The following is a 20,819-nucleotide window of genomic DNA, read 5'->3' on the forward strand; positions in this document are numbered from 1 at the left end:
GCTTCATTCCATATTCCAAGGCCAAATTTGCCTGTTACTCCAGGTGTTTCTTGACTTCCTACTTTTGCATTCCAGTCCCCTATAATGAAAAGGACATCTTTTTTGAGTGTGAGTTCTAAAAGGTCTTGTAGGTCTTCATAGAACTGTTCAACTTCAGCTTCTTCAGCGTTACTGGTTGGGGCATAGACTTGGATTACTGTGATATTTAATGGTTTGCCTTGGAAACGAACAGAGATCATTCTGTCATTTTTGAGATTGCACCCAAGTACTGCATTTCAGACTCTTTTGTTGACCATGATGGCTACTCCATTTCTTCTGAGGGATTCCTGTCCGCAGTAGTGTATATAATGGTCATCTGAGTTAAATTCACCCATTCCAGTCCATTTTAGTTCGCTGATTCCTAGAATGTCGACGTTCACTCTTGCCATCTCTTGTTTGACCACTTCCAATTTGCCTTGATTCATGGACCCGACATTCCAGGTTCCTATGCAATATTGCTCTTTACAGCATCGGACCTTGCTTCTGTCACCAGTCACATCCACAGCTGGGTATTGGTTTTGCTTTGGCTCCATCCCTTCATTCTTTCTGGAGTTATTTCTCCACTGATCTCCAGTAGCGTATTGGGAACCTACTGACCTGGGGAGTTCCTCTTTCAGTATCCTATCAATTTGCCTTTTCATACTGTCATGGGGTTCTCAAGGCAAGAATACTGAAGTAGAGGTGACAAATAGATTCAAGGAATTAGATCTGATAGAGTGTCTAAAGAACTATGGATGGAGGTTCATAACCTTGTACAGGAGGCAGTGACCAAAACCATCCCCAATAAAAAGAAATGCAAGATGGCCAAGTGGTTATTTGAGGAGGCTTTACAAATAGCTGAGGAAAGAAGAGAATCAAAAGGCAAGGGAGAAACGGAAAGATATACCCAACTGAATGCAGAGTTCCAGAGAACAGCAAGGAGTGAGAAGAAAGCCTTCTTAAGTGAACAATGCAAAGAAACAGAGGAAGACAATAAAATGGGGAAGTCTAGAGATCTCTTCAAGAAAATTGTAGACATCAAAGGAGTATTTCATGCAAGGATGGGCATGATAAAAGACAGAGACCGTAAGGACTTAACAGAAGCAGAAGAGATTAAGAAGAGGTGGCAAGAACACACAGAAGAACTATACAAAAAAAAGGTCTTAATGACCCAAATAACCATGATGGTGTGTCACTCACCTAGAGCCAGACATCCTAGAATGTAAAGTCAAGTGGGCCTTAGGAAGCATTACTAACCACAAAATTTCACTTCATGGCAAATAGAAGGAGAAAAAGTGGAAACAGTGACAGATTTTATTTTCCTGGGCTCCAAAATCACTGTGGATAGAGACTGCAGCCATGAAATTAAAAGATGCTTGCTCCTTGGAAAGAAAGCTATGACAAACCTAGACAGCATATTTAAAAAGCAGAGACATCCCTTTGCCAACAAAAGTCCATGTAGTCGAAGCTATGGTTTTTCCAGTGGTCACGTACAGATGTGAGAGTTGGACCATTAAGAAGACTGAGAGCCAAAGAATTGGTGATTTCAAATTGTGGTGCTTGAGAAGACTCTTGAGTCCCTTGGACAGCGAGGAGTTCAAATCAGTCAATCCTAAAGGAAATCAACCCTGGATATCCATTGGAAGGACTGATGCTGAAGCTAAAACTCCAGTACTTTGGCCATGTGATGTGTAGAGCTGACTCATTGGAAAAGACCTTGATCCTGGGAAAAATAGAGGGCAGGAGGAGAACAGGGTGACAGAGGATGAGATGGTTGGGTGGCATCAGCGACTCAATGGACGCGAGTTTGGGCAAATTTCGGGATATAGTGAAGGACAGGGAAGCCTGGCGTGATGCAGTCTATGGGGTCGCAGAGGTTGGACATGGTTTAGCGACAGAACAACAACAACATAAAAGATATGTTGTTATCTTTTATTCCACAAAAGAGGAATCTAAAGGTGTCAGGGCTCCAAACAGAAATGGCCTCCAGAAATTTCTTATTCAAATTCCAGAGAAGAATGAAATTAATGTTGTTGTTGTTAATTATGAATTATTATTTTTACTGGAGTGAAGGGCAGGGGAGGGAAGGGTCCAAACAGAACCCAAATGTAGAACAAACTCAACCTGTTTTTAAAAATTTATCTATTTAACCAGCCTCTATAGCACTTCCTCTATTCCCAGCACTGTTCTACAAATACTGACTCATTTAGTCCAAATAATAAGTCTGTGCGATATAATTATCCTCATCCTATGGATAAAGAAAGTGACTTCCCTAAGGTCACACAACTAGTGAGTAGTGGAACCAGGATCCAGACCCAGAAAGTCTAGGCTCTAGAGTCTGAATTTTACCACGACATGCCAAGCGTTTCTGGACTGGTAGCCATTAGCCCCTGGATGCATGCTTGTGTACTAAGCTGCTTCAGTCATGTCTGACTCTTTGTAACCCTATGGACTGTAGCCCACCAGGCTCCTCTGTCCATGGGATTCTCAGGCAAGAACACTGGAGTGGCAACCAGTATTTCCATGCCCTTCTCCAAGGGATCTTCCCGACTCGGATCGAACCGGTGTCTCTTTTGTCTCCTGCATTGGCGGGTGGGTTCTTTACCACTAGTGCTACCTGGGAAGCCTTAGCCCCTGGATTCCTGGCATGTTATATTCCACCGTGAACTCCATCCTCTGTTCCAATCCTCTTTCCTTCGTCATTTCAGATGGATCAGTTTATGCAGCAACTTGAGAGCCTCGAGACACTGCTTTCGAAGGCTCAGGCTGGCGGAGGAGCAGTACCTGACGCAGAGCTGGAGGGCAGGATGCAGCAGGCTGAACAGGCCCTTCGGGACCTTCTGAGAGAAGCCCAGATTTCAGAAGGTGATGGAGGCCCGTTTCACACAGGAGAGAATTCAGGGGCTTAGAAAGCAGTCCCCTGGGTCATAGAATCTTTGGTGCTAACAGTTCAGCAGATGTCTTTGCCTTGCCCTTGCGGAGGTGGCAGAACTGTCTGTGATGTTCTCCTGAGATTTGAAATGATGGAGATAAAAGATGGAGTATGCATTCACATACTGGGCTTTTACCGTTTTGCCGAAAACCAGTCAGTCACTTTTTCAGCCCTCTATTTTTGATGATTTGACCCCTCAACGTGCTCATCCTCCCTTTCCTTATTGGTATTCAGGTGCTATTAGATCCCTCAATCTCCAGTTGGCCAAGGCTAGGAGCCAAGAGAACAGCTACCGGACCCGCCTGGATGACCTCAAGATGACCGTGGAGAGACTTCGGACCCTGGGCAGCCAGCATCAGGACCGAGTTCAGGATACTCGCAGGCTTATCACGCAGATGCGCCTGAGCCTGGAGGAGAGCGAGGCTGCCCTGCAGAACACTGTAGGTGGCACTGAGTTAGGGGGTCAGAGTCCCTGCTGCGCTGGGGGACCCACGGCGCATCTCATGGGCTCACTTTTTCTCTCGGATTTTCTGGTCTCTCTGGTAGTCAGTAGGACTTCTTTTCCTTGTGGCAGTCACAACTTTCTTTGGCTTCCTGCCAGTTCCTATTTTATGCTTTATAGCTTCCCAGGTGGCTCAGTAGTAAAGAATCCACCTGCCAAGCAGGAGATGTGGGTTCGATCCCTGGGTCAGGAAGATCCCCTGGAGGAGAAAATGGCAACCCACTCCCTAATTCTTGCCTGGGAAATCCTATGGACAAAGGAGTCAAGCAGGTTGCAGTCCATGGGGTCACAAAAGAGTCAGACATGACTTAGGGACAGCCTTTCTCTTTCACCAGTTCATTCCTTGCTACCTGTCTGCTCCCTTCTTTCTTCCTATCTTCTAGCTTGTTAGCTCTTGGAGGGTAGGATTCAATTTTTTTCATCTGTACTTTCTCAGCCCATAACAGCAAGTATGGCTCTGACAAATGTTTGCTGTAGGAAGGAATGAATGAACAAAATGAAGAGGGAAGGAAGGAGACCAATAAAAACATGGTGATGAAAATAGGGGAAAACTTATTACAGTATGGTTTTCCTAATGATGTAGCTTGTGGTGTGATAGGAGGAGGAGATTTGAATGAACACTCTTGCCTTTCCAAATAAAGGAGGAAATGGTGACAATAATGTAAGATGGGAGGTGAATAAAGAAAGTTGGAAGATAATCAGATATAATACTGGGGAAATGAAGGATTTAAAAATAGTGTGTATTGATTTTCCTTTTGTAGAAAATTCAGAAAATAAATGTCCCTTATGATCTCATTGCTATGAAATAACTACCATTAAAACTTGGCCTATGTTCTGGACTTTAAATATATATGAAGATATAAACATGCATATATTTTAAAATCCATTTGTATATACAGACTTTTTTTGAACTTGGATTTCTATTTGATTCAGTCTCTACATTTTTTTTTTTTTTTTTTTTTTTTGATGTAATGACCACGGTAAACCAGGGACTCTTGATGAGTCAGGGGTTCAGACAGGACAGCTGCAGAACCTGCTTGGGCTCCACGGCTCCCAGCAAAGCCTTAATCATTTGTCCTTTTCCCACAGAACATTCCTCCCTCAGAGCACTACACGGGGCCAAATGGCTTTAAAAGTCTAGCTCAGGAGGCCACAAGACTGGCAGACAGGTGAGTAGTACTGGAGGGCACCTCTGCTTCAGATCACCTCTGGGAGGCCAGACTTGAACAACTCTGCTGAGTATTCAGGACCAAAGCTCCATACTGATTACCTCCAGGCTCCTTTGCAGCCATTCCCCTGCCCTGAAGCCATTTTTTAACCGCTTGGTTTTCAGTGTATGTAGGTGGCCACTGGGCAAGGTCATTTGGCAGGAGCTGGAGGTGGGGTGTTTCTTTTCCAGATTTCTCTATGACTCATGATATGGCTTCGGTGTATGTCAGATGTAATTCCTTGGGCCCTGGGATATGAATCAGCCCTTGGAAAAGAGTACTTTGCAGCTTTGAGGGACTCCCAGGCTCCCACCCCAAGCCTGGGAACAAGTAGCAATGAGTTGTTTGCTAGCCTGTGAGGGCCAAGAGTGCAGAGGGGGAGAACTCCCTTCTGAAAACCGGCTCTGCAGGGCCCTGGTAATCACAGGCAGCTCCTTAGTCCTTGCCTGATTGCAAATCCTACAATCAGGATTGATGTTGAAGAGGTTTGCTCCTAGCAGAGGGCTCAGCACGGTGGCAGGCTCTGCTAATCCCGAATGGAATTCAGTCAGCAGAAAGGGGCTGGCTCATGCTCTCATAGTGTGGGGTGCTTCCTGGATTTGTTTTCATTCTAGAACCAAGAGGACAAAACCAACTGGAGAAATGTTATTGATGGGCTTTGTCCCCCTTAATGTTGGGCTAAGTTTAAAGATGCAGCAAAAAGTGGAGAGAGAGTTGGATCTTGGATAAAATAAAGCCTAGGGATTTCTCCTGCAGAAAAGTTCATAAATGCAGTGTTTATCACCCTGAGATTTCTCGTGCCCATCTCTGTCGCTTCCCCTGATTATGCTAGAAATGAAGTAGATCATCAAAAAAGTTTAGAACGTGAGGCTACGTCTCAGAACACCTTCTCTTCTCGATAGCACCTCTAATAGAGGAGCTCCATCTCACTGGGTCAATTCTATTTGTTTTTTTTTTTTTTTTGAGTCAAAGCAGTTCTCTTACTCCTCTCCCCTTATTTAAATAAAAGGCCTAAAGGAAGCCCTTTGCATCCTTCCATATCATTTCTTTTTAGATTCCACATATAAAGGATGTCATATGATATTTCACCTTCTCAGTCTGACTTACTTCACTCAGTTTGACAATTTCTAGGTCCATCCATGTTTATGCAAATGGCATTATTTCATTCTTTTTAATGGCTGAATAATATTCCATTGTATGTACGTATTGCATCTTCTTTATTCCTGTTGAGGGGCATATAGGTTGTTTCCATGGCTTGGCTATTGTAAATGGGGCTGCAGTGAACATTGGGATGCATGTATCCTTTCTCATCATGTTTTCCTCCAGATATATGCCCAGGAGTAGGATTGTAGGTCATATGGTAGCTCTATTTGGGAGGAAGGGGTAGTTAGAGACTTGGGGATGGACATGTACACACTGCTATATTTTAAATGGGTAGCCAGCAAGGACCTATTGTATAGCACGTGGAACTCTGTTCAATGTCATGTGGCAGCCTGGGTGGGAGGGAAGTTTAGGGGAGGATGGATACATGTATATACATGTATGGCTGAGCCCCTTCGCTGTTCACCTGAAACTATCACAATGTTGTTAATTGGCTACACCCTAATACAAAATAAAAATGTTGTATGGGAAAAAAAAATTTTTTTAATAATTAAGGAAGCCCTTTGCTATAAAAACTCATTCTTTTTGATCCTTTCAGCCATGTCGAGTCAGCCAATAACATGGAGCAACTGGTCAGGGAAACTGAAGACTACTCCAAGCAAGCCCTGACCTTGGCGCGCAAGGCTGCTACTGAAGGAGGCAGCAGCGGCAGCCTCCGTGGCTCCGTGGTGCAAGAGCTTGTGGGAAAGTACGTTTCAAGTCCTGTGCAGGTCCTCGCACAGGCCCATATAATCCGCTCCCTCCCAGGGTACAATGCAAACCACGTCTGAGGAGTGCTGTGTTCCTTTAAAAGTATCAGTAGTAAGAAAGACGAGAAATGAGAGTGTTACTTTGGAGGAAAGCAGATGCCTTTAAGACTGGAAGAAAAATGTCAATTACTCTAAGTAAAGTTTCAGTTTTGATTTAGAGATTGTATATGTGTAGATATGGTACCATCTGAGGTGTTTAAAGGAGGTGAACACACCCATCTGGCGGCATGGAGCATAAAAACATAATATATTCATGTGATTAAGAATTGGGAAACTTGGGTTGAATTTTTCTGACCCAACCTGTATAAACTTTAATGCCTGTGTTTAAATTGTGGAAAGAGACACATATCAGACATTTATTCTTGTCTGGTTCTTCGGATAATCCTGACGACATATTTTTAACAGAATGAATTTTTGCTTTTAATAAAAAGAGCGAATTCTCAAAGTCCACTCTCTTCACTCCCTGCAGATTGGAGAAAACCAAGTCTCTGGCCCAGCAGCTATCGAGGGAGGCCACTCAAATTGACACTGAAGCAGATACGTCATATCAGCATAGTCTCCGCCTTCTCAGTTCAGCAACTCAGCTTCAGGGAGTCAGTGATCAGTCCTTCCAGGTAAGTGCATCTAACCTGTGCAGTGATGTACAGAAGGGCCATAATGCTTTCTTCTCGGGGATTTCATTGAACTGTTCAATCATCCAGTTTTTTCCTCCATATTTACCTTTCTTGCTTTAAATTAGGAAGCGCATTTATCCTTCTCACTATCCTCCTCTTATCTTTGTTCTTAAACTCCAGTCTCGGTCCCTGATAACACCTTGGTTCATATTCTGAACCTATTTCTGTTAGTGAATATAAGTTTTCTGTCTCTTCCCTAGTTTGGGGGACTGTTGAAACCTGTGAGAAACTACTATAGAACTTCTGATATCTACCTTTGGGTCCAACCTATAGTATATCCACTATAGCCACTTGGAAGGCTTTGTTTTTCCTCAAAGGTTTGCCTTGTTTCTGTCATCCATTCCTTTAACTATTCCAAACTTATTGGATTAAGATTCAGCTTTCTACCCACAGCAAAAAGCATTCACAATGATTTTCACGCATAGGAAACAATAATAAAAAAACGCAGAGCAGACATAAAATTCGTTTGCTAGTTGGGGGGGCGTGCTGCCTGACTGCATGAGGAATATTGCCTCATTTCTGTTGGACTTTGGGCCTGGATTGTTGTTTTCAGATAATGATGGCAGGTCCTGGGAAGACTGGTGTGGCAACTGGTGAGCAGAAAGTAAGGCTTTTTCATTTGGGGGGACTCACAGGTAGAAGCAAAGAAGATCAGACAAAAAGCTGACTCTCTCTCAAGCCTGGTGACTAAGCGAATGGATGAGTTCAAGCGTGTGCAAAGCAGTCTGGGAAACTGGGAAGAAGAAACCCAGAAGCTCTTACAGGATGGGAAGAATGAGAGACAGGTATCCTTTGTTACTCCGTTCCTTCAGCAGACCCGTATTGAATGGCTACCAGTAAGAAGAACCATCAGAAACTCTTGAAAGGTCATGGTATTGCTGCTTAATGTGATTACCTCAGTTCCACTCACTGAAAGTGAAGTCACCCAGTCATTTCCAACTCTTTGCAACCCCATGGACTGTAGCCTACTAGGCTCTTCCATCCGTGGGATTCTCTAGGCAAGAATGCTGGAGTGGGTTGCCATTTCCTTCAGCCCTCAAATGTAGGAATAGGACTGAAGTCTCCTGGGCCCAATTTTTATCTAGCTCCGTCTATGAAGACATATGTCTGTCCTTCCTAGGTATATATGATATATGTCTATGAAGTGTATGTCCATACTTCAGGAAGTATCTAGAGTTTAAAATTAGGATTTGCAAAACTGTTCTTGTCCCTGAGTAGAGCTCGAGTCCGTCCTCAATGTGGAATCCTACTGGGTCATCAGGTTATAAAGTCTGTATGGTCTCAGCTTGTGGAGGGGTTTGCTACAGCACCGCTAGACTCCAGGAATCACAGTTCTCTGTCGCGAAGAGCAGTGTGTCAGAGCAGCTATGCTGGCAGGAGGGCTCTGCCCGGGTATGCGTTACATTTACTCTAATCTTGTTCTGCCTGCCCATTTACAGAAATCAGATCAGCTGCTTTCCCGTGCCAACCTTGCTAAAAGCAGAGCCCAAGAAGCACTAAGTATGGGCAATGCCACTTTTTATGAAGTTGAGAACATCTTAAAGAACCTTAGAGGTGAGTATTTCAGGGTTCAGATCACTTGAGTATTTTAAAGGTATAAACGTGACTTTCGTTTATTTTGAATCTTCATAAATCTCTGTAAGTGGCAGGCATGTTGAGGTATTAATAGACACTCAATAAATATCTTTGTAAAGAAGAACATTTTAAAATATTTAATATAGTAGAAACAATTGTGAAAACTGAAAATGTTAATCATATAGTTACGTCTGACTCTTTGTGACCCCAGGGACTGTAGCCCGCTAGGTTCCTCTGTCCATGGGATTGTCCAGGCAAGAATACTGGAGAGGGTAGCTATTTCCTTCTCCAGAGCATTTTCCCAACCCAGGGGTCCAACCCAGGTCTCCCACATTGCAGGCAGATTCTTTACCATCTGAGCCACCAGGGAAGCCCAGATTATACTAAATGTCAAAAGGCTTGAGTTCTGATCTATGCTCAATCATGTGATTAGGCTGAGCTGGCTGTGTGACTGTAAGCAAGTCACATAACCTTTCCAGACCCTGATTTTCCCATCTCTCCCTTTCTCTTGAACTAAACTGCCTCGAAGGTCCTGCAGAGATTTGATATCTCACTACCATATAGACAGTTTTCTTTTCTCTCCCTTTCTTTCTTTCTTTCTTCCTTTTTCTCTCTCTTTCTTTCTTTGGCCTGATTGGTTCCAATATAGAGTCAGTGAGTTTGCCTTGTGATAAATGATATAGAACAAGCTTTGTCATAGCATCCAGATTCCAGGAAATCTGGGTTTGCGCCTTGCAGTGCGTGCATGTTAAGTCGCTTCAGTTGTTTCCAACTCTTTGTGATCCTGTGGACTGTAGCTGGTCAGTCTCCTCTGTCCATTGGGTTCTCCAGGCAAGAATGCTAGAGTGGGTTGCCGTTCCCTCCTCCAGGGGATCTTTCCGACCCAGGGATTGAAGCCAACTCCTTTCTGTCTCCTGTACAGGCAGGTGGGCTCTTTACCACTAGCGCCACCTGGGAAGCCCTGCCGAGATTTGGTTAAAGTTTCAGGCTTCTTCAGGAAAGAACAACAATAAAGACATTTTCAAGTCTTGCGATTTTCCTCTGCGCAGGAAGTACCTCTCTACCCATTCTATTCAATTGCTAACTACTGCCATTGGTAGCTTAGGGTTTAAGGCTCTGGCTTGAAACTTTGGGCTTCAAAGAGTCTACTTGCTTATGATTCTTTTGGAGGTTCACTTTTGCAAAGATGGGGACCCAGGGCAGGCTGATTGCTGATTGTCAGTTCAATACTTTCTCTCGGACAAGAAAGAGTCACGACCACAACTTTCCACTCTCTCATCCCTTGGGTGCTATTTGGGTTTGTGCCTTGCAGTGCGTGCATGCTAAGTCGCTTCAGTTGGTTCCGACCCTGGATTTTTCTTAAAGGCCTCAGTCCCTTTCATCTTCAGTTGTAAGTTAATTTTCATCTTCATGGCAATGTTTTCTTATCTTCTTTTCAGAGTTTGATCTGCAGGTTGAAGACAGAAAAGCAGAGGCTGAAGAGGCCATGAAGAGACTCTCTTACATCAGCCAGAGGGTTGCAGATGCCAGTGACAAGACCAGGCGAGCAGAAACAGCCCTGGGGGGTGCTGCTACCGACACCCAGAGGGCAAAGACTGCAGCCGGGGAGGCCCTGAATATCGCCGGCAAGATCGAACAGGTAAAGAGAAATCGCAGGTCAGCGGGAGCAGCTTCAAACATACCGGTCATGTTGAATGAGTGAGAGCGTTGGGCTCATTCTGACCTGTAAGACTCAGCATCCTGTTATGGTCCATGGTGTTCCCAGATCCACTTGGCTGGCCTTTTGGTTGGTTGGTTCACAAGCCTGTCATTGACTGAGGGCTGGAGTCCCACCCTCGCCATTTTCAGCCTCCTTTTCAGACAACACCATGAGAAGAGCCATGCAAGATTGCTTTTTATTTAGACTATTCTGTTAGTTTCCTGGACCTGATATCAAAAAGCAGCACAGATTGGGTGGCTTAAAACAACAGGAATTTATTCTCTCAGAGTTCTGGAGACTAGAAGTCTGAAATCAAGGTGTCAGCAGAGTGATGCTCCCTGCAAGACTCTGGCTAGAAACCTCCCGTGCCTCTTCCTAGCTTCCAGTGGTGGCTGTCAACCCTTTGTGTTTGCAGTGGCTTCTCTCCAGTCCCTGCCTCTGTCGTCACCTGGGGCCCTTCTTCCTGGATCTCTCCAGCTCTTCTTATAAGGACGCTGGTTGGATTCGGGGCCCACTCTCCTCCAGCATGACCTTATCTTAATAAATTACATCTGCAACAACCCTATTTCTGAATTAGGTCATACTCTGAGGTATTAGGGTTTAGAATTTCAACACATCTTTTTTTGGGGGGACACAATTCAACTTGCAGCAACTATCCCAGTGTTTTAATTCAAGATTGTGAAATTCTGGAGCTCTGGGTCTAAGCTCCACTTACTCATTTTTCAGGGTAAGCTCCACTTACTCTGTGCTAGCACTGTGCTTGGTGCTGGGGATATGGAGATGGGAAAAACTCAGTCCTTCTCTTTAAGGAGCACTCAGTGTAATGGGAAAGACAGACTAGTTGGATTTACAGCCCAAATGTTAAGTGCTACAGTAGAAAGATTGCTTCTCAACTGGAAGAGAGCTTCCTAGTTCTGATTTAAGTGTGACTTTTAGAAATCATAAGCAACTCTAGAAAGCCCAGAGGGGACTTTTGGTATCTAGATTGTGTGGCCTCACTCTTGGACCACTTCCAAAAATAATCTCCAATCTTAGGTCCCTTTAGGGTAGAGACCAATTTTCTATGCCTCTCTTTATATGGCTTCTAGCACAGAGACACCTGTGACTTGATGCCTAATAGTAGCTTGTTGATAAAGATATTAAGATTCACTCATCCTAGTAAAAACAAAACTCAAAGCTGTAGCCCATTCATTCTCTGCACCCCAAACTCAAGTGTCTTGGGGAACAAAGCCATTCAAAAGATGATGGCAGTAAAGAAACACGACAAAGAAGGAGTTGAGTTTCTCACCCTCTGGGTTTTCCCAACTGGTTCCTGTTTCACCCACCGTTTGTTGAGCTTGACTCGGGAGGGAAGCAGTGTCTCGCAGCTGACCATTCTAGTCTCTGGAGACATACTCCCAAATTCATTTGTTTGAGGCAGAGCTTGGGGAAGGGCGTGTCCCCAAGTCTGACTCTCTCGTTGTTCATCTCACTTACTCCATCAGAGCCTGGCCGCAGCTGTATTTTTTCTGCGGTCGTCTTTGGGATGTTTCTATGCCTCACCCCTCTCTCCTTCCGTCCCTGGCTCCCTTTCTTCTCCCAGGAGATTGGGAGTCTGAACTTGGAGGCCAACGTGACGGCAGATGGAGCCTTGGCCATGGAGAAGGGACTGGCCACTCTCAAGAGTGAGATGAGGAAAGTGGAAGGAGAGCTGGTAAGGAAGGAGCGGGAGTTCGACGTGGATATGGACGCAGTGCAGACGGTGAGTTCCCATGGTTTTCCACGGCAGAGTCCTGTAACCTGGCCACTGTGGGAACACCCTTTCCAGATGGGCTTGTGCTTATTTTTCCCTCAGGTGATTACAGAAGCCCAGAGAGCTGACAGCAGAGCCAAGAATGCTGGAGTTACAATCCAAGACACACTCGACACGTTGGATGGCATCCTACATCTAATAGGTATGTGGAGTGTCCCCAGCCTTCCAACCTGTGTTCCAGGCCTTCTCCCCAGAGGATTAACTAGACTTAGTCCCGATGCGTGGGAATCTCAACTTCCCTTAAGGGTGTCAGGAAATTTGCTTTGTTTCCAGGCTCAGATACCTTAGGCAGGTTGCTTTTCATTTGCTGTGGTCTATTTTTACCATCTCTAGGGTGGGTCACTGGGCATCTGCCTATTGCCCTTGGAGATGAAAGTCTGTAGGTCAAAGAACTGGGAAGGTATATTGAGGCTGAGAGGTTAATAATGTTCTGCAGATCACACAGTAAATTGTGGAGGTAGGATTCGAACTTCACAGTGTAAGAAAATACTGGATGGCTTGAAGGATTCTGACCTTGATCCCAAGAATCTGGTGGACCATGTCAAGCAGAGGGATGGCGTCAGTGCTGTATATTTTGGGAAGATCACTGGGGCAGCTGGGTGGAGGAGAGTTTGAAGGAGGCTTAGACAAGAGGCCAGGATAAGATCATTTTGGAGACAGTTGTAGCAATTGAGAGGTGAGAGAGCTCTAAGACAGTACGAGTGGTGAGGGGGAAGTCTCTCCCAGCCTGTAAGATCAAGAATCACTTGGTGAGGGACTTCCCTGGTGATCCAGGGACTAAGGCTCTGTACTCCCAATGCTCGGGGCCCAGGTTCGATCCCTGCTCAGGGAACTAGATCCTGTGTGCAGCAACTAAGACCTGGCACAGTCAAATAAATACATAAATACTAAGGAAAAAGAATTACTTGCTGATTCTGCTGTTTGTCCCTCCCCAAACCACAGTTGGGACTTCCCAGGTGGCGCCCACCTGCCGATGCAGGAGACATAAGATTTGGGTTCAATCCCTGGGTCAGGAGGATCCTCTGGAGGAGGGCATGGCAACCCACTCCAGTATTCTTGGCTGGACAATCCCATGGACAGAGGAGCCTGGTGGGATACACAGTGCATAGGGTCGCAAAAAGTTGAATGCTACTGAGCATACACATGCACGCACACACACACAAACCACAGTTACACCGTGCTGTGACTGGTTGTGGAAACTTGAGCTGCTGGGTAGAAGATCCAGATGAAATGTCAAAGAGAGAGGTCCATGAGACACTGTAGACATTTTAGGCTAAAATAGATTTGATGGCACCCCATGACGGCAGCTCCAGTTACCTCACAGCATCCCTCCCAGAAGAAAGTTCAGATAAATTAAAATCCTGGATTTGGGTAGACCTGATACCAAACCTTCTGTGGCCTGTTACATCAAGCTTGGACCACAGCAGATATGGAACTAGGGCCAGGGATTCCAGCCATACTCAGGAGAGCCCCTTTCAAACTTGGCTTTTCTGTGGGGTGTCATCATCACCCCGAGAGACAAGTATTGTCTGCGTTGTTTTCCTGATGGGTCTGCTTTCTGATCCAGTGAGTCCCAAAGAGTAAAATGCCCTCTTAAGGTAAAAAAAAATCCCCAGCTGAGAGTTTAGCAGCTTTGCTTAGTGTTCTGAAAAAGGCAATGAAACTAACAGGGCCTTTAGAGGAAATGAGAGCGTGGGGAGGGAGGCTGGGTGAGAACTGTCAAGCATTTTCTGTGTGCCAGGCACTATGCCAGGTTTTTTTGTGGTGAATGGTTGTGTAAAATTTGTAAAGGTTCTGTGAGGTGGGTTTTAGGGCTTACCTGGTGGCTCAGTGGTAAAGAATCTGCCTGCCAAGCAGGAGATGAGGGAAGATCGCCTGGAGAAGGAAAGGGCAACCCACTCCAGTATTCTTGCCTGGGAAACCCCATGGACGGAGGAGTTACATAGTCCATGGGGTTGCACAAGAGTCGTACATGACTTAGCAACTAAGCAACAACGAATGAGGCGGATTTTATTATTTAATTTCATAGAATAGTGAACAGAAGCTCAAGGAGTTTAATACTGCCCCACAGATCACGTAGTAAATGGGGGAGACAGGATTCCACCCGAGGTCTCCGTGTCTGATGCTCCTGCTGTTTGCAAGAAGCTCATGCTGCCTCCCCATGGACATTTTGTCTGCAAGCCTGCTTCACTTCTCCTGCATGTCTTAGAACCCTAAATTCTAGAATCCTCCCCTGTCCCCAGGGGAAGGACTGATCTACTGGGTCACCATTTGGGTTATTGTGCTGTTTCTACTCTGTCTGGTCTCTTGAGTCCTGGAAGAATTACAGTTTAATCTCTTTAGCTGGGATAAAACTTCTGCAGTCAAATGGATCTGACCTTGAATTGTCCACTCAAACCTATTCAGACCAAACGGGCCTTGTCAGGTGCCCTTCATGCTGACGTGTCAGATCATTTATGAGTAAAGCATACCTGAACCAATGTGACCACATTTCATATTGGAAATAAACTAATGTCTAGCCAGATTCCCACTGTTCCAGGCCAGAATGAAGTCTTCCATCATTTCATACAGCTGGAATGCATCCCTTAAATAGCAAAGCCTACCTTGGCCTCCCTAAGCCCTGAAACCCAGCCAGTTTCTAAAGGTCTTCTAATAGAAAACAGCAAGAAATTTCCTAAGGGTGATTCAGAGAGCAGAATTTGGAGTTGATTCTGATCCTAGGATGAGCTGTGTTGGGCAGACACCTTGGACGGTATTCAGTCCCTATGACCTTCAGCCTTCATCTTTTCAGAGCAGAAGCTGTTGATTCTATCATGAAAACCAAAGGCCAAGCTTCATCTTGCTTAACTAAAGAGCCCAGATGCTTAAACTGGGCTTTTCAAAACCTAGTAACAAGGCTTGTGCTCTCAACATTTTTTCTAGATTATTTCTAATTTAAAATAAGCCTTTTTAAAAGAATGGCATACTATTGACTCTGAGCAGGTGGAAACAGAAATTAAAGTTACGAAAGGGCCTGCATGCATTCAAGGGGATCTAATCACAACTTTTTCCTCTGTTAACTCCTTTCTTGTCCTCTAAAAATAGACCAGCCTGGCAGTGTAGATGAAGAGGGGCTGATCTTACTGGAGCAGAAGCTTTTTCGAGCCAAGACCCAGATCAACAGCCAGCTGCGGCCGCTGATGTCAGAGCTGGAGGAGAGAGTGCGTTGGCAGAGGGGCCACCTCCGCTCACTGGAGACAAGCATAGATGGCATTCTGGCTGATGTGAAGAACCTGGAGAACATTCGGGACAACCTGCCCCCGGGATGCTACAATACCCAGGCTCTTGAGCAACACTGAAGCTGCCTTCGAGATTTCCCAACTGGGGTTCTTAGGATGAAGACCTCAGGCTCAGAAGCCATCTCATGCGGGTGGGGTGGGATGGGGACATTTGAAGGTGTTGATGGGCATTCTCAGCTCAACTGAACCTGGCCCCACCCTGAGACCTTGGCCAAGATCAGTGTCTTATTGTACTAGTGTGATGCTCTTTGCTTCCTGATGTGGGGCAACGAGGCAAATAGCATTGAGTATGAGACTCATCAAGGGCCTGGACACCCAAAGGGTAGACCGGATGGAAGGACAAACTGCACAGGCAGATAGTCATAAACCAACTCCTGGAGTACGAACAAGTGTTGCCATGTCGTAGGCAGCTTATTCTTTGAGTAAATGTGACCAAAGGAAATTTTTTTTGACTTTGCCCACGCATAAAATTCTTCCTAATGTCAGAACAGAGAGTGAATTGAAGTCATGCTGTGGTCAGTAAAATACTGTTGCCTCATAGTGTTCAATGTGTTCTTGTTGATCAGAGTTCCTCCCACTTACTGCCCAATCCATGACGTGTACTCCACTTTCAAACTGGAGGAAGTGATGAACTGTAAGCCTGGCGTGTTTGGAGCATTGGTATCCTGCTACCTTTGAGTTCTTCTGGGCCTGGAAATGACCGCCTTTCCCCTGATGATGCCAGGCAACTTAAAGACAATGTTTTTATTAAAGCATTTCTTACCAGTGAAGCAAACATTGGGAAAGTATTTACTTTCGAGTTTCAAAGTGATAGAAAAATGTGGCTTGGGCTCTGAAAGAGGTGCAATTATCTAAGAAGAGGTATTAGTCCTAATTCAATGCCATTTTCAAACACTAAAAATTATATGCCCCTGTGGGTTTTGTTCTCACTCTCTCTTTTGATAACAGACAATGTTCCTATTCATACTTGAACTGGGTAGCATCCATCCTTCCATTCTTCCATCCATCCATCCATCCATCCTTACAACGTATATTTATTGAGTACCAATTGTGTGCCAGGGGCTGGGGTACAGTGGTGACATAGTCTCTGTCCTCAAAGAGTTGACTGAATAGTAAGGAGGACAAACCTTAAAAAAAAATTAAACTTACAAATCCTGTTCCTCACAAGTCATTGCAATAACCCCTTGGTTTGCAACCTCATTTTTCAATGGAACATATGTTGCAAGACATTCCCATGGGGCACTTGAATTTTGGTAAATAGCTGAAATGACTCTGGATCGTGCACCCTTTCTTGCGTTTCAGCTGTTGCTCTGCTCCTTTCTATAACTGATTGCAACAGATTGTTGAATCATAACACCAGTGGGAATTTCTGGAAAAATCAGAAGCCCTTTTAGCCTCTGCTCAGTAGACTTTGGTACTGCCTCACCTCTGTATTTCCTTGGCTTTTCATGGACCTGTTTTTTTTTTTTTTTTTTTTTTAATAAAGAACAATTCGTAGATGCCTGTGGTCAGTTTCTAATTTGTTCAACTCTAAGCTTAAGGTGTAGGTACCAAAGGAGTGGAAACAAAAAATGCTTGAGAAAGAGATGTGAGCCCCCAGAATTAGCATCTTTAATTCTTTTTTCTGAGCATCTTGTTTGCCCTTTCCAACCAGGCAAGCACTTTATGAGATTTAACTGGTTCTGTCTCCTAAGCATAAAGAAGGATTTATTTCTGGAACAACCTGAGCAGGGTGAGGGTGATAATTAATGTTTTGGCTTTTTTTTTCATCAACTATAAAAAAAATAAAGGCAAAAATCAATCATTTGTGGTATATTGTCATGCTTTTTAATAAACTAAAATTTAATAAATGGAGATCCTGAATTGGCCATCTACCCAAGTAACTGAAGACAGAATTCTGCTTCTGCCTACACCAACTCCCCAAATTCTGACAGATCTAATCACTATGCTTTGCTTTCTCTGAAGTACATTTTTAATCCTGTCTTGGCATACTCAATCACATATCTTACAAATTTGATTCAATTAACTACAATATCACACAGACCTAAAAATATGCATAATTCACTCATGATTGACTTTTTTTTCTCGTTCTCATCACATACTGGATGGACAGTTGGCAGAGTAGCCCTCCACATGTTCATTTCAGAGGCCCTGCCGTTTATAAGGTTTCTAAGGTTGCCTTAGGCAGCATCTCCCTTCCAGCGGGTGGAAAGGAAAAAAGACATGGAAGAAGGAGATACATGGAAGTTTTTGTGAGGCAGGCCTGGTGAAGGCTGAACATCACTTTCTATCGCATTTCATGGTCCAGAACCCAGTGTTATCATGCCCACCTCTAACTTGTAAGGTGTCTGGGAAATAGAGTCCCTTGGAAGGAAGCCGATTCTCTGACAGTTCTCTACTATGAAAGGGGAGAATGCATCTTAGTGATTGGCTATCTGTTTCTGTCAAGTATACATATTCCAGGGTACTTGGTGGGGGATCCAAGGGTGCCTGCAATCATAAAAGGATTCCTTCGTGGGACTGACTGTTAAGAGAGTCATAAGATTGTCTTCCCTGACACATGGGAGATGATCCCTATGTAGAGATGGGAAATGGAAAAGTGACTCATGTGGCTCTCTTTGGACCAAAATAATTCCCTCATTTCTGAGGTTGTGGTAGATTGTCCCTAAGATGAGAGAAGGAGCATGTGACTTAGAAATAGCCTCCCCAGGACTTAGACTCTGTTACCAGTCTTGACCTGACCCTGCCAAGTTAAGGGCACTTTCCTTCTTCTTTCTTATCAGTATGTGTGATTTGTAGTGGAAACTCTCTTGTGCCTCTGAGAGTTATCTAACTAATTGTGCCATTGGTAAGCTATCACACGTATTTTCATCTATTTTGACTCATGGGGATTTCTGTCTGGAGAAGTGGGTAGAAATGAAACGCATATGGACTGTAACTTCTTCGTCAATGTCCTTCTGATCTTATCCCAGGATGTGGACTCTTTTTCAGCATGCTTGGACAAAATTAAGATGGATAGTTGGTAATGTCCAGTGTTTGGAACAAGCCTCAAGGACTGGGAATGTGTTTATCATTTTTTTTTTTAAATGTTTCACATGGTCATGGGAATGTTGTAAATTCTTGCTGTGGCTCAGTTTTCCCACCTGGAAAGCAGAGATTAGATTCTTTTTCCTCTGTTATCTTTATACTATGGGCTACATGGAACTTTCTAGGAAATTCCAAGATCTGAAGTTTACTTACGGGTCATGAGGGAAAAAATGTGTTATGTACATGTCTGTTAACTTATAGATACTGTATATATTTTGTAAGTTAGTATAAGTAAGCAAAATAAACCGATGTTTATACCCAATATTAAACAAGAGCTCATCATTACATACTCTCAGGACAGAGTGTTTCGCTTTGTGACTAAAGTAGCAAATGTAAATACAAACCATCAATTTATAAGCCATGGCAAGTACCACAATGATGTGCCACCAAACCCACATAGCTGACTAATCTCAGTATTAAACAAAAAAAGATACCAAGAACCAAAATGATAAACACACACACACAACTAATCTGACGAACCAGTACCTAAACCTTAAGTGAGCTGGCGGAGTGGAGAATTGTTATTTTACTTTCTGAATCACCATTCAGACCTAAACCCATACATAACGTTTGTCACAATTAAAAGTTAAAAAAGATCGAATAGTCACGGCAGGGTTGAACAATTAACTTATTCATTTTTAGCTTGTTCACTTTGCCAAACAAAACCAATTATGAGTTTAACAATTTCTGTCTTACTTGATATCCTTTATGTCAAGAAGTAAGTTTTTTAAGTTTTTAATTTTCACAAATACATTTTTAATTCACAAGGAACTAACTTCTTCAAGGATCCAAAGCTAACCAATACCAGACTGTGCAGGTTAGGTAGAACCGAAGATTTCATTAAAAAAAAAAAAAAAAAAACTGAGAAAACTTAGGCACAATTGAACAAATTTGCTAATTATTCTTCCCTGCTTATGGGTGTGGTTGTGTATACTTTCATATTACACATGCGACTTTAGCTAAACCAAGCAGAAAATCTCCTGCTATAAGAGCATTCTTAACAACTGTTGGCTCCTGTCAAGTAAGACTGTGAAGAAAAAGTGATTAATTCTGCAACTCACAGAGACGATTCTAGACCAAGACACAGGCTCTAGTAGCATCATCTTATTTATTAACGTAGTTGAACCATTTTGCTGATAAAACTTTTGTCTGTGACTATTCTAGCAACAAATTTTACTCAAAATATTGCACTGTGAGATGGTGTTGCAACTTCAATGTAGTATTTATTAATGTGTTGATTTCCATAAAGCAAATCTTCTTCTTAAAATGGCAGATTCAGTGACCAAAAAAGTGATTCAAAAAAGCTTTCCTCTTCCCATGCCAATCCTTGAGACTGCTAGGATCAAGCTGAGGTTTGGGCCCCAGGCCTAGACTGAAGGAGGAGGGAAAGAGAGTAACTCATTCTTAACTGACTGTTGCAGGCTAATAGAACATTCCAAACATACTCAACAAAGAAACCACTTGAAAAATTGCATTTACTGGGCAGCTATAGGAAGGTGCAAACCAAACAAAATGGACAGAATACATTCATCACCTTTACCATGATGCTGTTCCTAAGGTGTCTGGATTGGATGAGCTACAAAATCCATCCCTGGACCCATCCTTCCCCTCTCACCTGCCCGCCTTCACATTGGAAAAGATCCTGAGCTTTTCACATACTGACTTATTTTTGAATTACTCTTTTGATGAATAAAATATAACAACATGCTTCTCTCTCTTAATCTGAGAGAGAGAGAAAGAGTAAGGGAGAGAGAGAGTGTGTGTGTGTGTGTCTGTCTGTTTAGGGGAGTAGATTTGGGCTAGTAAAATACAAGTCATTTCTCCCTGAATTCTCTGCCTCTTGCTGTAGTTTGATTACGGAGTCTCACTTCCAATTGAGTTAGAAGATCATGTTCTTTTGTTCTTTCTGAGAAGCTGGAGCAGGAGACTAGGGAAAGTGGGAGAAAGGTTGGCCAAGCCGGGACAGGAAGAACAGCTTCTCTAGAAGCTCCAGTTCTGGGTTTCAGGCACTTCAGGAAGAGACTTTCCTCCCCTGTTCCCATGTACATTCAAGGAAAATGAAAGCAAGAAGGCCCCAAAGGCTGTCTGGGTGGGAGAGGGAGGTGGTGAATGAGGTACCCGCTAGCAGCACAGACACCACCCCC

At 43.8% G+C, this 20,819-nt stretch overlaps 1 protein-coding gene across 1 annotated transcript in view; it reads left to right on the forward strand.

Moving 5' to 3' along the window:
* LAMC2 (laminin subunit gamma 2) overlaps positions 1-15,648 on the forward strand; it is a 68,441-nt gene extending 52,793 nt beyond the window's left edge. The window contains exons 13-23 of the mRNA XM_068986451.1: positions 2,727-2,883; positions 3,185-3,390; positions 4,542-4,621; positions 6,360-6,509; positions 7,040-7,184; positions 7,880-8,029; positions 8,684-8,798; positions 10,259-10,458; positions 12,101-12,259; positions 12,353-12,452; positions 15,395-15,648. Of these exons, the coding sequence (XP_068842552.1) occupies positions 2,727-2,883; positions 3,185-3,390; positions 4,542-4,621; positions 6,360-6,509; positions 7,040-7,184; positions 7,880-8,029; positions 8,684-8,798; positions 10,259-10,458; positions 12,101-12,259; positions 12,353-12,452; positions 15,395-15,648 (1,716 nt within the window). The remainder of the gene's footprint in view (positions 1-2,726; positions 2,884-3,184; positions 3,391-4,541; positions 4,622-6,359; positions 6,510-7,039; positions 7,185-7,879; positions 8,030-8,683; positions 8,799-10,258; positions 10,459-12,100; positions 12,260-12,352; positions 12,453-15,394) is intronic.
* Positions 15,649-20,819: the final 5,171 nt, after the last annotated feature.

The sequence above is a fragment of the Capricornis sumatraensis genome, chromosome 14 (genome assembly GCF_032405125.1).
Source record: "Capricornis sumatraensis isolate serow.1 chromosome 14, serow.2, whole genome shotgun sequence".
Taxonomy (NCBI): domain Eukaryota; kingdom Metazoa; phylum Chordata; class Mammalia; order Artiodactyla; family Bovidae; genus Capricornis; species Capricornis sumatraensis.